Source organism: Meriones unguiculatus, chromosome 1 (assembly GCF_030254825.1).
Source record: "Meriones unguiculatus strain TT.TT164.6M chromosome 1, Bangor_MerUng_6.1, whole genome shotgun sequence".
Lineage (NCBI taxonomy): Eukaryota > Metazoa > Chordata > Mammalia > Rodentia > Muridae > Meriones > Meriones unguiculatus.
The window spans coordinates 159473583-159488979 of NC_083349.1; the positions used below are offsets into that span (position 1 = coordinate 159473583).

General features: G+C 44.6%; 1 protein-coding gene and 1 pseudogene across 9 annotated transcripts in view; one reads left to right on the plus strand and one right to left on the minus strand.

Moving 5' to 3' along the window:
* Positions 1-12289, minus strand: part of Tyk2 (tyrosine kinase 2) — a 32620-nt gene extending 20331 nt beyond the window's left edge. For 4 of the 9 annotated variants that reach the window (XR_009586905.1, XR_009586904.1, XR_009586899.1 and 1 more), the window contains exons 1-3: positions 12138-12288; positions 9751-9910; positions 7754-7969 (exon numbers count right to left, since the gene is read on the minus strand). Coding sequence is in view for 2 of the 9 variants with exons in the window: in XM_021649186.2 (XP_021504861.1) it covers positions 7754-7949 (196 nt within the window). In the remaining 7 variants the exon portion in view is untranslated. Of the gene's footprint in view, positions 1-7753; positions 7970-9750; positions 9911-12137 lie in introns of those variants that run through there. The other 5 variants (XM_060370136.1, XM_060370122.1, XM_060370141.1 and 2 more) reach the window with 5 other exon arrangements.
* Positions 12290-14398: 2109 nt separating this feature from the next.
* LOC110544780 (ribosomal protein eL22-like 1) lies at positions 14399-14946 on the plus strand (annotated as a pseudogene).
* The last annotated feature ends 451 nt before the right edge of the window (positions 14947-15397 follow it).

Genomic DNA, 15397 nt, shown 5'->3' on the forward strand with positions numbered 1-15397 from the left:
CAAACAACAAAGAGATAGTTATGAAACATGGGTGCAGACCTTAAGAGAAGAGTTTAGAATACTAAGTAAAGAAAATACTCAGGCAACGGCAAAAGACAAAAATAAAGAAAGCCAACCAAAGGTGGTTAGAAAACAAACGTTAGCTTATCCAGTCAGTACACAGCAGAGACCAGCAGATGATGATCATCCACAGTATTATCATGAAGCTGAATGGTGCCCTATGGAAGTGTTAGATCTGAGGAAATTTAAGGACAGTGTCACTAATTTTGGAATGCATCCACCATTTGTAAAACAAATGCTGACTTCCTGGTCAATCAGAAGTAGAGTAATCCCAAAGGACTTGGAGGATATGGCAAAGGCAATTATTATTAGAACTTGGGCCATATTTACAATGGCTATCATGGTGGAGAGAAGAGGCTAGGGAGACAGCGCACAAAAATAGAGCCAAGGTGTTGGTGTTTCTAAGGAACAGCTGCTTGGCGATGGCCAATGTGCTGACATAGAGATACAAGCTGTATATAATGAAGAAACCTTAGCATTATGTTGCCTAGCAGCTTTAAACGCCTGGGAGAAGGTTGAGGAATCAGGAAAAAGACTTGAGCCATTCTCTCGGTCATACAAGGTCCAAGTGAAACATTCACTAACTTTTTGCAAAGATGGACCTCAGCTGTGGATAGAAGTATATCAGATCCACTAGCTAGAAAAGCACTAATAGAATATTTAGCTTTTGAAAATGCTAATACTGAATGCAAAGAGGTAATAAGGCCATTAAGAGCAAGATCTGCACCAACAGATGAATCGATTAGAAATACAATTGACCTCAGACCTCATTCATCCAATTTGACCTTGAGAGGAGAAGCTAGCCCTGAAGACCTTGGGAAATGTCCTAATTGTGATGGGCAAGGTTGCTACAAAGGGAGTTACCAGAAAAACCAAAATAATTCAGAAAGGGAGCATATGCTTCCTAGAATATACAGAAGATGTGGCAAGGGTTGACATTGGCTTAGTGAAAGTAGAGCAGTCACAGATAAATGGGGTAATCCTTTATCCAAAACTGCCCAAGGGGCTTCTCACAGGCCAATACAGGACAGGGACACACCTCCACAAGAAAGTTAAACACCACTGCTCTGGGAATAAACATTAAAAAATTAGACAGCAAGGCCAGAGCAGGTTCTATAGATAAATCAAAAAACCAGGAAGGGAACAAAAAACAAATACATTGGCAAATCTCTATAAATGATCAAAGACCAAAGTTAAAGATAATTTTAAATAATATTGAAACTGAAGGAACGGTGGAAAATACAGCAGAGGCCGTCTTTCCAACTTCATGTTGGGAAGCCACTGTTGATAAAACCCCTACAGCCTTACGACTAAGGTGGTTGACGGACCAACCTATTTGGATTGAACAATGGTCTATGAGTAAAGAAAAATTACTGAAAAAAAAAGAAAAAAGAAAAAATTATTGGCACTAGAACAGCTAGTCCTGGAACAGCTGGAGGCTCAACATGTAGAGGAGTCCAACAGCCCTTGAATTCTCCTGTATTTGTCATCAAAAGGAAATCTGGCAAATGGAGGATGTTAACAGATCTCAGAGCGATTAACAAAATTATTCAGCCAATGGGATCGTTACAATCCGGAATCCCATTGCCTTCGTTGTTACCTAAGGAATGGTATTATGGTATTAATGGAATCACTATTATAGTGACTGATTTAAAGGACTGTTTTTTCACAATTCCTTTATATGAACATGATAGGGAAAGTTTGCTTTCTCAATGCCCACTTTGAATAGAAGCTGTCCAATAAAGAGATCACTGGAGAGTCTTACCACAGGGGATGTTAAACAGTCCTACTTTGTGCCAATATTTTGTACAACAGCCATTGGAGATAATTCATAAGCAATTTCCTCAATCCATAATTTACCACTATATGGATGATATCTTATTAACTGATTCAGATGCAAAAACATTAGAAAATATTTTTGATGAAATAAATACAACTTTGCTTTGTTGGGGATTACAAACTGCTCCCAAAAAATTACAAAGAGGAGATTCTATTAATTACCTAGGATACAAAATAGGTCTACAGAAAATTCGACCATAAAAAGTACAAACTAGAAGAAACCAATAAAGAACTCTTAATGATTTTCAAAAATTGCTGGGAGATATTAACTGGCTACGGCCTACCATTGGTTTAGCTATTCAAGAGCTAAGTAATTTATTTCAAGCCTTACAGGGTGATAAGGACTTAAATAGAACGTTACCAGCTGAAGCTGAAAAGGAATTGCCTCTGGTAGAAAGGAAATTACAAGATGCATGTATAGACCGTATTGATCCAAAGAGGGCCTGTATTTTGGTTATTTTGCCCTCCACTCATTCTCCCACAGGAATTCTTATGCAGAGGGAGAACTGTGTCTTAGAATGGATATTTTTGGCACACAAACAAAATTAAAAATTAAAAACCTATATAGAAAAGGCTTCTAAATTGATCCTAAAAGAGAAAATGAGACTTCGTCAACTGGCTGGAATAGATCCAGCTGAAATTGTGGTGCCCTTTATCAATGCTGAGATTGTGTCATTATGGGCAGACAACAAATACTGGCAAAGAGCTTGCTGTGAATTTTTGGGAGAAATCAACAACAGATACCCAAAAAGCAAGCGACTTCAGTTTATAAAAAGAACCAATTGGATTCTCCCTCATATAATAAAAGGAACTCCAATTTCTGGAGCTCCCACATTTTATACAGATGCCAATAAATCAAAAAGGGAAGGTTATAAGTCAGAAAATGTGATTAAAGTGGTGGAGAGTCCTTATGATTCCATTCAAAAATCAGAATAATATGCAATTCTCTTGGTGTTATCTGATTTTCAAGAATCTCTTAATATAGTCAAAGATTCTCAATATGCAGAAAGAGTTGTTCTGCATATAGAAACTGCTGATCTAATTCAGGATAATTCAGACTTAACTTCACTGTTCCTTCAATTACAACAAGTAATCAGAAATAGAAATAATCCATTGTATAGAACACATGTCAGATCTCATACAGGTTTACCAGGTCCTCTAGCACAAGGCAATGATGAAACTGATCAACTATTGATAGGAAAGTGTGTTAGAGGCCTCAGAATTTCATAAAAAACACCATGTTAACAGCAAAGGTTTAAAAAGAGTTTCCTATCATTTGACAAGAAGCCGAAGAAATTGTGAGAAAATGCCCCACTTGTTCTTTATAGAGCCAAACTCCACTACCTGCAGGAAGTAACCCTAAAGGAAACCAAAGGAAGGCAATTTGGCAAATGGACGTGCTCTATCTTACAGAGTTTGGTAAAGCGCACCATACTACAGACACAAATTCAGGGTTTCAATGGGCAACAGCCTTAAGTTCTGAAAAGGCCGATTCGGTTATTATGCATTTATTAGAAGTGATAGCAGTTATGGGTGTACCTGAAGAAATTAAGGCTGATAATGCCACAGCGTATATCTCTAATAAAATGGGAAGATTTCTTACATAAGATAAAACATGTAACAGGTATACCTCACAATCCTACCGGCCAAGCAGTCACTGAGAGATCCAATCATACTTTAAGGGACATGCTTAACAGAGAGGGGTATTAAAAACCCCTAGAGATAGATTACATAACGCTTTATTGACCTTAACTTTCTTAAATGTTAATGAACAACAAACAACAGCTGTGGAGAGACACTGGGTTATAGAAAAATCTGCTGAGTTATTTCAGCCTATATATTTCCAAGATACACTAACTTCACAATGGAGAGTAGGGAATGTGTTATGCTGTGTTATACAGGAGAAGAGAGATTATGAGGTCCTTCTAAACTAATAAAAATTAGATATGACAGACCTTGGCCACCCCCAGGAAGAGAGAAATCAAGAAGACCAAACAGAACAGGTAACATAAATTGATGATCCCTTCACATGAGAACAACTCTAAAACTGACTGAGACATATAAAATGTCTCTAATCAGAATTCCAACAATACATGGCCAATAATATCCTCAAAATTTATTATGCCATTCTTTTAATTGGCATAGATAAAATTGGTTTACAGTTTAGTTTCATCCTGAACATCTCATACATTTATAATTTTAGAACTTTATATATAATACTTGTGAGAAATTATATGTTTGCAGAACAAAAGGACTGGACACTGGAGACGCTGGATCAAACCTGACAGAATCCTCCTTCCAGCATGCTGAGACATTGATACATCTGCTCCAGCATTGTGCATGTTCCAGCATTCTGCTTGTTCCTGCCTCAACTGCTTCAATTGCTGTTTCTCACCTAAGCCTGCTCCCAAGAGAGCTTTGAGGAAAGCTACTAATCTCAATTGGTCCAAACAGACTGTTCCAAACAGAACAGTTATTAAGCCTGAAATTCCTCAACATTCAAAGACTGGACCACAAATGTTAATTGCTTGCTTAATTAACTGTTTTTTCCCAATTTTCTTTGGGCCTCCTAACAGGATTTCTGCGTGTCCAAAATGTCAGCTAGAAGAAATCCATGAGAACGACATCCAATTCTCCTTAAGGGGGGTTGGGTAGGTTTTTCGTTGTTTTCTGTGGCTATGAATGTTTATTGTCATTGGGAGATGTTTATAAATCATTAATGGTCTTATTCAGAGAGAAATAAGGTTAGACTCAGGGATTTCTCTCTTTTCCTTTTTCTTTTTTTCTCTATCTTTCTTAGATAAGGAGAAAAGGAGTTGAAAAGAAAGAAAGGAGAATACAGGGATATTTTATAGGAATAATAAGACAAAAGGTAGATTATTGAATCTACTTAACCTACGGTTTTATTTGTTATTCTCCGATAAGATTAATTTGAACTCTGGTGTAAGATTTTGCATATTGATGCAAAAAAAAGTCTATTTTTGATACATTGGTATAAGCTTTAGTATACTGATACAAATTCAACTTTTAAACTGCTATTAAAAACTGGTTAGGATATTAGGTAATGCAAGTTAATTGCTAGTTAATCAACTCATAGTCATGTCAGACACTAGTCTAATTTATCACAGGAATATACATCCTAGGTTTAACAGATAAATATGATTTTGTAGACAGATCAATTATATAAAGATAGGTAGTCTTCAAAAACTTCAGAGACCTACAGAATACGGCATTTAAAAATGCCTTTATTATTTAATATTTTAAAGATTCTTTGACAATGAGACAGGTCATCTCCTGGCAGCACCCTGCCAACCTCAGAGAAGATGATGAGCATCATAGAACCTCCACATGGAGATGGCTTCAAATGTGAAAAATGAGACACTCGGGTAAAAAAAATACCCTTGCTTCAGGACAGACAAATTTTGCCAAAAATGGGCAAGCTTAAATGCAGGACAAGTCGACTGCTGAACTCTGCCAAGACAGGGCAAGCAAGTCTTAAATAAATAGTTTGTGCTTCACATTTATGTCTTTCAAATATTCCGAGTCAGGAGGCTGAAAATGATGCTCCAACGTTATAGTTATGAGTGACTGTTCAGGTAGCAAACTGCCTCTGTCAGTTTTTAATTTTTTGGAAGCTGCTAACGTGCACTTCCTATTTACTCCAGTAACTAATTTTATTCCTCCTCAAGTCTCTGATGGGGTTGAAGACCAAATAGTTATAGTGCCACAATTAAGCTTGAGTTGTTTAGAATTTAAGAAAATTCTTTCATATAGGTAATACCAATAAAGATAAAAAGTTGATTTAGGTATACAACTCTAAACTTGTCAAGATAGATAGGATAATCAGATACTTTCTCCTAAGTTGCTAAATACACATGGACTGGACATTGCACACATAGATTTTACCTATTAGTTTTCAAAATTTTATAATTATTATTGTATTGAAAGAAAAGGAGCCTTTTATTGGACTTAAAGGGGGAAATGTTAGTATAATGTTCTTTTGTTCTGCAAACACTTTACCCTTGTTCATTCAAATGCTAATTTCTCTCCCCTACTATCTGGTTTCAATCTGGAAAATGGGACATTGCATTGTGATGCTTATTGTAAGAATCACAATGTCTCAAGTTTGTGTAAACATGCCACCATTTGTTCTCTGTGTTGTCAATTAAAACCAGCCCCAATGCTGAGCAAAGGGAGAGGACAGGGTGGGACATCCTGGTCCGGGAGGGAGGAGAGAGAATCCGGAGGAGAGGACTTGGAACCACTTGGAGAGTGGAGTGATGGGATGGGACCTAAGACACGACTAAAAGCAAGTCTAATGGGTGAAATCTGAATGGTAGGAAACTATGCCGGCTTGGAAGTTTAGGACAGAATAACTATTGCCCAGCACTGTGCTCTAGGTTAATTAAATCAATCCCAGTCTCTGTGTGGTGATTTCTGTATACAGCTGCTTTAGGATTAACTGCTGCTTTAGCTAAAAGATATATCCATAGTAAATAGCAGTAACCCACATCAGCCTTGCTTGTCAAATAGCTTTCTAATATGCCAGCCACTGACTCTCTGGCTGAAGCCTTCCACGGCTCCCTACTGCCCACTAAGAAACTCCAACCCCTTCAGGACCGAGTACCAGGACCTGGCTTCTGCTTCTGATGCTTGCTTTTAATTCCTCTTATCTGAGACAGTCTCACGGAGCCCAGGCTGGGCTGAAAGTCTGTATGTGGCTGCCTCTAGCCTTGAACTTCTTTCTGAGCTTTCTCCACTTCCCAGGCAGGGCTGACAGGTGTGCACCACCACTCCCGGTTCCTGCGGGGCTGGGGACAGAGGCTGGGTGCTGTGAATGCTGGGAAGTGTCCTTCCAGCTGAGCGACAATCTCAGCCCCGAGTTTCAGTTTTTACTTCCGGTATCCCAGTCAGCCTGAAGGTCTTTTGGTTCCTCAACCCGAGTACGACCTCTGGACTTGCGTGGGGCCCATTTTATTTAGAAGGTGCAGGTCCCTTTGCTCACGTCAACACAACAGAATGTGAGGTGGTGAAAGATGTCACAGTCCAACTGCCAGCACATTCCTTGTGGTGGCTTGAACATTTCCTAATTCACAAGCTGAAATCTTAATCACCAAACTCACATGTTAATGGAACTTAAGGGTGGCACCATTGACATGTGATTAGTACTAAAACAAGTTGCGGAGGTGAGGGCCTAATGATGCTGTTAGTGACTTGATGGGGGGGGCACGGAGGGAAATTAGAACTCTGCACATACTTGGAAGGCTTCACTGGTCCACACCCAAACCCCTCACTGGGGGGTTCTAGGCTGGGGCTATTCCACGGGTCATATGGCAGCCCCTTGCTGGGGAATTCTTTTTTATGTTTAAGGTTTATTTATTTCTCTGTGCATTGGTATTTTACTTTGATGTATGTCTGTGTGAGGGTGCCAGAACCCCCCGGAACTAGAGTCACAGACAGTTGTGAGCTGCCATATAGGTGCCGGGGACTGAACCCAGGTCATCTGGGAGAGTAGCCAGTGTTCTTACCGCTGAGCCATCTCTCCAGCCCCTTCTCTGAGGGATTTGGGGTAGGAGCTCTACCCTGAGTCTGAGACTTGCTTTCTGAGACAGGGTCTTCCTGTGTAGTTAGTTGGGCCTGGGACTTGTGACAGATCCTGCTGCCTCAGCTTCCCAAGCTCCAAGGTCACAGGCACAAGCACACCCCTGCCTCGGCAGAATAACAGCCCCTGCGGGCCCTGACTTAAGCTGGTGCTGCCCCTCTTACTCACTCCTTTTTGTCCAGTGACTGTGGAACACAGCGTCAGCCCCGCCCTGCCCCGCCCCCACCCACCCTGAGGCGGTGCCACACTCACCGACTTTGTGTGCAATGTGGATGCAGGCCTCCTCGGCAGTCAGGGATGCCTGGCTGAAGGTGACCCAGGGCTCCCCGCCCTCAGGGCCTGCCCAGTGCAGCAGCACCGTCAGGCTTTCTGTGGGCACCATGGGCTGAGCTTCTGTGCCATCCGCTTTGTTCTCTTCCTGGGTGGCTCTCCGCCGACACAGAGGCATGCTCGTCACCACTCACTGGGCTGCTCAAGGACAGGCGGGGGTGCTTAGCCAGCTGCGACCGTTTTTAGTGATGGCAAAGCCATCCTATGTTTTTGTTTCATTTCGGTTTTGACAGACTCTTACGTAGCCCAGGCTTGCCTCCAACTGTACTCTCTTACTTAAAGATCTGTGTGTGTGCACATGTGTGTGGGTGTCCACAGAAGTCACTGACTGCCACGGAACTGGAGTGACAGGCAGTTGTGAGCCACTTGATGTGGGTCCTGAGAAGCGAACTCCAGTTCTCTGGAAGAATGCCAAGTACCAAGCCTCTGACCATAGCTAGGCCCTATTTGTTCTTTTAAAAAAAAATCTCAGTCGGAAGGCAGAGGCAGACAGATTTTAGAGTTCGAGGATAGCCTGGTCTATAGAATCAGTCCCAAGACAGCCAGGACTACATAAAGAAACCCTATCTCAAAAAAAAACAAAAAACAAACAACAATAACAAAAAAAACCCCTCAGGTCGACCAGGCTGGCCTGGAACTCACTATGTAGCCCAGGATGGTCTTGCAGTGCTGATCCTCATGTCTAAATCTCAAGTGCTAGGACTATAGGTGTACAACTGCTTCTTTGGCTTTTTAATGGTTTTGTTGTAGTTTCTGAAACAGGATCTCACTGTGCCCTGGTGTTGGCCTGGAACTTACTATGGACAACAGGCTGGCCTCGAACTCATGGAGATCTGCCTGCCTCCGCCTCTGCCTCCAGAGTGCTGGGATTAAAGGAGTATGTTGGCCCAGAATGATGGCACATGCTTTTAATCCCTGCACTTGGGAGACAGAGGCAGGAGGATCTCAGTGAGTTTGAGGCCAGCCTGTTGTATATAGTGAGTTCCAAGATAGCCAAGGCTACACAGAGAAACCCTGTCTCAAAAAAACAACATAAACAAACAAACAAATAAATGTATGTCATCTACCTCCTGAGAAGTATTTATTTAGTCTGAACACGCCCTGGAAAAAGATCTTACAATGCTTTTTTCAGGCGGTTCTTCAATACCTACATTCAGCAATCCACCTGCCTCAGCCTTCTCAGTAACTGGAACTACAGATATCTAACAGTGCCAGTAAGCGGCACCCTCCTGCCTTGTTTCTGGAAGGGCAATGAGGTTCACAATGTCCGTCTATCTGGCTCATGCTGGCCTTGAACTCCAAAGCCTCCTGACTCGGCCTTCTGTCTGCTGGAGCTGCGCACAGGACTCTCCACGGAAGCTTTGTCCTTACAACAGTCTGAAAAGCAACTTTGTGGTGCACATTTAGGGGAGCACCCGCCTACTATTCCAGCACTTCAGAGGGAGGCAGGAAGATCAGGAGTTCAAGGCCATCCTCAGGTACGTAAGGTATTGAAGGCCAGCCCGGGCTACATAAGATCCTGTCTCAACATAAACAAACAGGGGCCAGGGAGATGGCTCAAGGCGTAAAAGGTGCTTGCTGCTAAGCCTTGTAATCTGAGTTCTTCCCTGGCACCCACATGATGGAAGGAGAGTCCTGACTCCCCGAAAGGTGACTTCCACATGCGCCACACCTACCCCTACGAAAACACCTCAACAACAACAACAACAAACTAAAATAAATTTAAGCCAGGCTCAGTGTTGCCTGCCTTTCACCTAAAAACTCTGTGAGTTCAAGACCAGCTTGGTCTAAGTAGAAGAGTTTCAAGCTAGCCAGGGCTAGAGTGAGATGCTGTCTCAATCAGTGCATCACTGAGCCAATCAATCAGTATCTGCTCTGAACCAAGCTCCCGGACAGCGGTCAGACTTGATGCGACAGACCTGGCTGGGTGTCCTGGAACTTTGTCTGCGACTTCAGGCAATGCGCTTAGCCTTGCTGGTCCCCTGGTCCTCCGTTTCCCCGCATGAATCAGAGACGCTGAGGCTGCCGCTGTGGAAAGATCTTCCAACTTGGTTCTGCATGGTACTAGGTCAGCAGGGCCTGAGCGAGGCAGGAAGAACAATAACGACCATATATGACCCAAAGAGAACCCACTGGGAGGGGTTGCAAGCAGCCCAGCACGTGTCCTGCGTGAACCACGTGAAGGAAAGGCAGCCTTCACTTCAGGCCTGTGAGATGGCTCAGCAGGTAAAGGGACTAGTGGCCAAACCTGACGAGCTGAGCTCAGTCCCTTTAATTACACAGTGGAAGGAGAGAACCACTGCTCTGAGCTGTCCTCTGACCTCCACTTACGCATGCACACACAAACAAAAGTAAATACGAGCTTCAGCATTTTGAGTCTTCTCTCAGTGCCCGGTATCCGGCCCCGTAAGTGACCAGGGCTGCTCGGACTCCCCTTATGGGAATGCTCACCTGGCTCCTCACATTTCAGGGACAAGGCTTTATACACCGCCCCCCCTCTATCCCAGCACTCAGGAGGCAGAGGGTAGGTGGACCAAGGCCAGCCTGGTCTACAGAGGGAGTCCCAGGACAGCCAGGGCTACACAAAGAAACCCTGTCTCAAAACCAAAAAGGAAAAAAAAAGTGTGAGCATGTTCATGTGTGTGTCATGGTGTGTACATACAGTTATGCATGTATGTACATAAATCATATGTGTGCATGGATAGTGTATGAGTAGGCACACTATACATGTGAAGGTCTGCATGTGTATTGTACATGCATGTGTGTATATGGTGTACGGGTGTATGCACAGTGTATGAATTCCTGTGCAGGCATATATGTACATGGTATACTAAGTGTATATGCATTCGTGTGCAGCTGAATGTGAAAGTTTGCTCCTTGTGTGCACATATGGAGGCCAGAAGTGAACATAGGTCCTTCCTCTATTACTTCACACTCTGTAGCCTTGGCTGTCCTGGAACTATTCTGTATACAAGGCTGGCCTCCGAGATGGCTTGCCTCTGCCATGCCGGATCAAAAGCCTGCGCCACCGCTGCCCGGCTTCCATCTTTTTCTTTTTTTTTTTTGTAATGTCCATAAACATTTTGCCTTCATGTATGTCTGTGCTGCACTTCATATGTGCCTGGTACTGAGAGCGGCCAGCAGAGGGAAGGAGTCAGACACCTGAGAACTGGAGTTCCGTATGGTTGTGAGCTGTCATGTGGCTGCTGGGAAGCGGGTCTGATTCTCTGGAAGAGCAGCCAGTGCTTTTAACCCTGAGGCACCTCTCCTGCCCCTGCCCCTGCCTTTTTGAGACAGGGTCTTACTAAACCTGTCTTGGCTGCTGTCTTGGGAGCGCCCCCAGGAGCTTCCTGTCCCCTAAGGCTGCGGTGACATGTGCCTGCTGCCACACTCCGCTTTACGTGAGTGCTAGGATTCACACTTGGGTCCTTTTGCTTGCAGGCACTTTACCAACTGAGGCTATCCGCTCACCCTTTATTTTGCTTTATTTTATTTTATCGATATTTGTCTAACTGTGTAACCCAGGCTATCCTGGAACTCACACTGTAGTTCACACTGACCTCCAACTCATGGTGATCCTTCTGCCCCAGTCTTCTAAATGCAGGAATAATGCACCATACTCAGCATTTACACACACACACACACACACACACACACACGGTGCGCACACACATATACATACCTTTTTTTTTTTTTTTTTTTTTTCTTTTAAGGCAGCATTTTACTATATAGCCTGGACTGGCCTAGAGCTCACAGCAGCTCCCCCTGCCTCTGCCTCCTGAGCGGGTGCTGGAATTACAGGCACGGGCCATCACACCCAGTCGTGAACCCACCAGCCTTAATGATTTAAGTGACGGTAAGAGCACCGAAAGTCAGATCTGTCGGATCCTGTCTCCTCTCTGGGCCAGTTTCCTTATGGGGAAAGAGAGCAGGTACCAGTAGCTACCTCAAAGGCTGAAGGGTAAAGTGTCTGGTACACTAAGCGTTTATTAGACGGGGGTCATAATCTATTCCTGTTCAAGACACCAGCCTGGGGACAGGAGCTTTTAGAAGAAACCACTTCCTCCTTTTCCACTTGTAAAGACCCCGGGCCGGATCTGAAAACGAAATCCACGAAGTGTGTACTAGGCAGAAGCTGCCTCTCCCCACCCACTGCCCGAAAACATCTGGCCCAGGCAGTAGCAGCACTGCGCGCTCCCCAGGCTCCTGACCAGTGCGGACCCAGCGGACGCTCCGAGTCCAGCTCCGGGGACGTCCCCGGCCTCCTCGCTCCCGCCGTCCCAGGGGCGCCCCTTCTCTCACTCACCGTTTCCAGAGCGCTCAGGCTTGGGACCCCGGACCCCGCCCCACCGCCCCGGGGAGCGGCTGCGAGTCCCCCGCAAACGCGCTGCTTGCTATTGGCTGCCTGAAGTGCGCATGCACCTCGGCCGCAGTTCGTCCCGCCCAGCTTACGATCTTCTATTTCTATTCATCTTTGTACAGGAATGTCGGGGCCACCTCTTAGCTGTGATTTGTTGGAGCGGTAAGCGGAACCGGCGAGGCCTCTGCGATTGGGCGTTTGAGGTGAGGGCGGAAATGCAGAGGAGGGCTGCGGGGCCGGGCGGAAGACGGAGGTCTGCCCACGAAAGGCCCTGGAACTTGGCTTGCCTAGGCTTCTTAGGCGCCCAGCATTGAGGCTCCCAGTGCTCTCCCTCCAATCCAACCTCTCCCATCCCCGCCTTTTTTTTAAACACAGGGTCTCATGTAGAACAAACCCCACCACACAAGCCTTCCTTGAACAATCTTTGGTGAAAAACTGTGCGCCAGCATGCATGAAGTTCTGGGCGCCATCGCCAGCACCGCCACGCGTTTGACTGTACACATGGCTGTAGTCTCAGCCCTTGAGTGGTAGAGGAAGGCTCAGAAGTTAAACATCTGCTGAATATGACATTTAAAATTGTTGGGTTCAGGGTGGAAGCCAAGAAAAACTCACTTCACAGACAGAAGCTTAAAATGCAAGCTTTATTTTCTGCACACACAGGGAGGCGGCCAGTTCAGGATCTGAAACCGGGTCCCCGAAGGGAGATTGTACAACAGTTTTAAAGGTTGGGAAGAGAAGCGGGGTGGGCTATTGTATTGACCAATCATATTTTGACACAAGGGGTTGTGCAAGAAAGCAAATTTACGTGTCCTGCCGTTTCCAGGTCAGCTGGTTTCAGGACCCTCAACTCAGCTTTTTGCAGTCACATCCTCCCTTGGACTTTGGCCTGGAATTTAGGGTGAGAGGGGAACAAAGGAGTGGGCAAGCTTTAAGGCAAGACAGGTAACACATTTACACTTGGGTGCCTTAGTTTCGATAACACGTAACGGCAACTTCCCTCTTCACAACCTTTACTGGTTAACGGACAAACTTGAAACACCTGAAGGAGGACAGGAGCTGGGTTCCGGGGCCTGGCAGTCTGAGCTCATTTCTGACACTGCCAGCGAGGTGGAACTTGTTCCTTGAGATGGCTGGGTCCAGGAAACTGTCTCCTAGCAAAGCGTTTAATGGAAAAGGCTTCCTGTGGTAGACAGCTGCTGGGTCTCAGAAGCAGCCCTAAGGTCTCCAGAGAGGACAGACTGGGCTCAGGAGACTCCGTGTGGATTGTGGTAAAGCTAAGCATTAGAAAAAACTACCCTGTGCCTTGCCTGACACCTGTGCTCTGCCCAAACCGTGGACACTGTTGGCTTGGCTGCCCTGCTCTGCCTAAGTCAAAGTGGGGTCAATGCTCCCATGTTACTCCTCACGGGGAAATCTCTCAGTTCCGACTGGCAGCCAAAGGCCTCTGCTGTTCTGTGCAGCAACTAAAGATATAATTCTGTCCTTCCGGTGTAACAGCTGAAGACCTGGGACCACTGTCCCCAACTGAGAGACCAAAAGATAAGCAGCGATTGTTAACACTATGTAGAGTAGGTGCAGTATAGTAGTAAGTTCCCTGAGGGGAGAGCTACCTCGCTGCATTCTTTCCCCACCCACTAGAGATACAGTTGCTAGGAAACCGGACCCTCCCCCTAGGGAAGGACACCTGGTCATTAATAGTCTGAGAACCTTCCTATAGCCAATCGATTCAAAATGTAACACCTTGACCAATAGATGCTTGCCAGGCAGGAATCGCCCCTGCCTTGGGCATGCTGGGATGGACCAGAATCTATAAATCACCCCACTAACCTGGGCGCGGGGCGCTCAGCTCCCACCACTTCGACGGTGGGTGCTGTGTAGGCCCGAGCTGCAGCTTGTAATTTTCAATAAAGAGACCCTCATGTGTTTTGCAACGGAGTTGATTCCTGGAGATCTTTTGGGGGCTCGCAAACTGGGTATAACACAACAAAGCCGTTGAGACCATGGGAGTCCAGGACAACCGTGTGGGTAGTGGATAACTCTGTGTCATTTTAACTGCTACATAGGCCACTTGGATTATACTTCCTCCTTTAATTCTTCCTTCTCAGATCGCTGATGGTGTTGACGGCCTGCAGTTTTGTCAGTTTAGCAGCAGCTGCCTGGCCAATGCATTTCACACATAAAAACCAGGTTTGATTTTTCTAGAGCTATTAGGTCACCCAATGAAAAAGACAAAGTCACAGACAGGTTTGTCCTACTAAAAGGCTTGACATTAAAGGAAAAACAGGGTTCAGATGTAACCTGATTTAAAGGAACTTCATTTGCCAAGATTGTTCTCAGTAACCAACTATTCATATGTGTCCAATAATAAATAACTAGGGCTCTCTTCCCATGGCCAAAGCCCAACATGGAGCCACAGAAAGACAAGAAGTCCTCCTGGGGGTTTCGTTTGGACCTTACTCATCCAGTAGAAGATGGAAGTTTTGATTCTGGAAAATTTGAACACTTTCTATGGAAGAAGGTTAAAGTCAGTGGAAAAACGGGAAATCTCGGAAATGTTGTTCACATCGAATACCTGAAGAATAAAAGCACAGCTGTTTCTGAGAAACGGTCCTCGAAGGGCGTTTCTAATAGCTTACCAAGAAATACCTCAAGAAGAATAATCTCTGTGATTGGCTTCACGTGGCTGCATCTGACAGGGAGACTTCGTTCTTTCCCGATTAGTCAAGCTGAAGATGGGTCAGAGTCTGAGGACTAGTTGGCCTTTACTTTTAATGATATGAAAATATACTAAGGAAACCTAAAATCAGACTTTGTCAGCAAATAAAAATCATTTTACTCTCTAAAATGAATGAATGTCTGAATGAATGAAGATGCTTAAGGCTTGTATAAATTATAAAAACCTCCCAACAAGGAAACCCAGTGAGAACAATCCTCTACAATAAAAGATCGTCTGGAGGGATCTTCATCCCGATCTCAAGTTGTGCTATAGAGCGACAGTAATAAAAGCTGCATGGACTGGCATAGAAATAGACTGGTGAATCAATGGAATCAAACAGAAGGCCCAGAAATAAACCCACACACTTATGGATGCCTGATTTTTGACAAAGATGCCAAAACCATACAATGGAAAAAAGATAGCATCTTCAACAAATGGTGCTGGTCTAACTGGATGTCTACATGTAGAAAAATGCAAATAGACCCATATC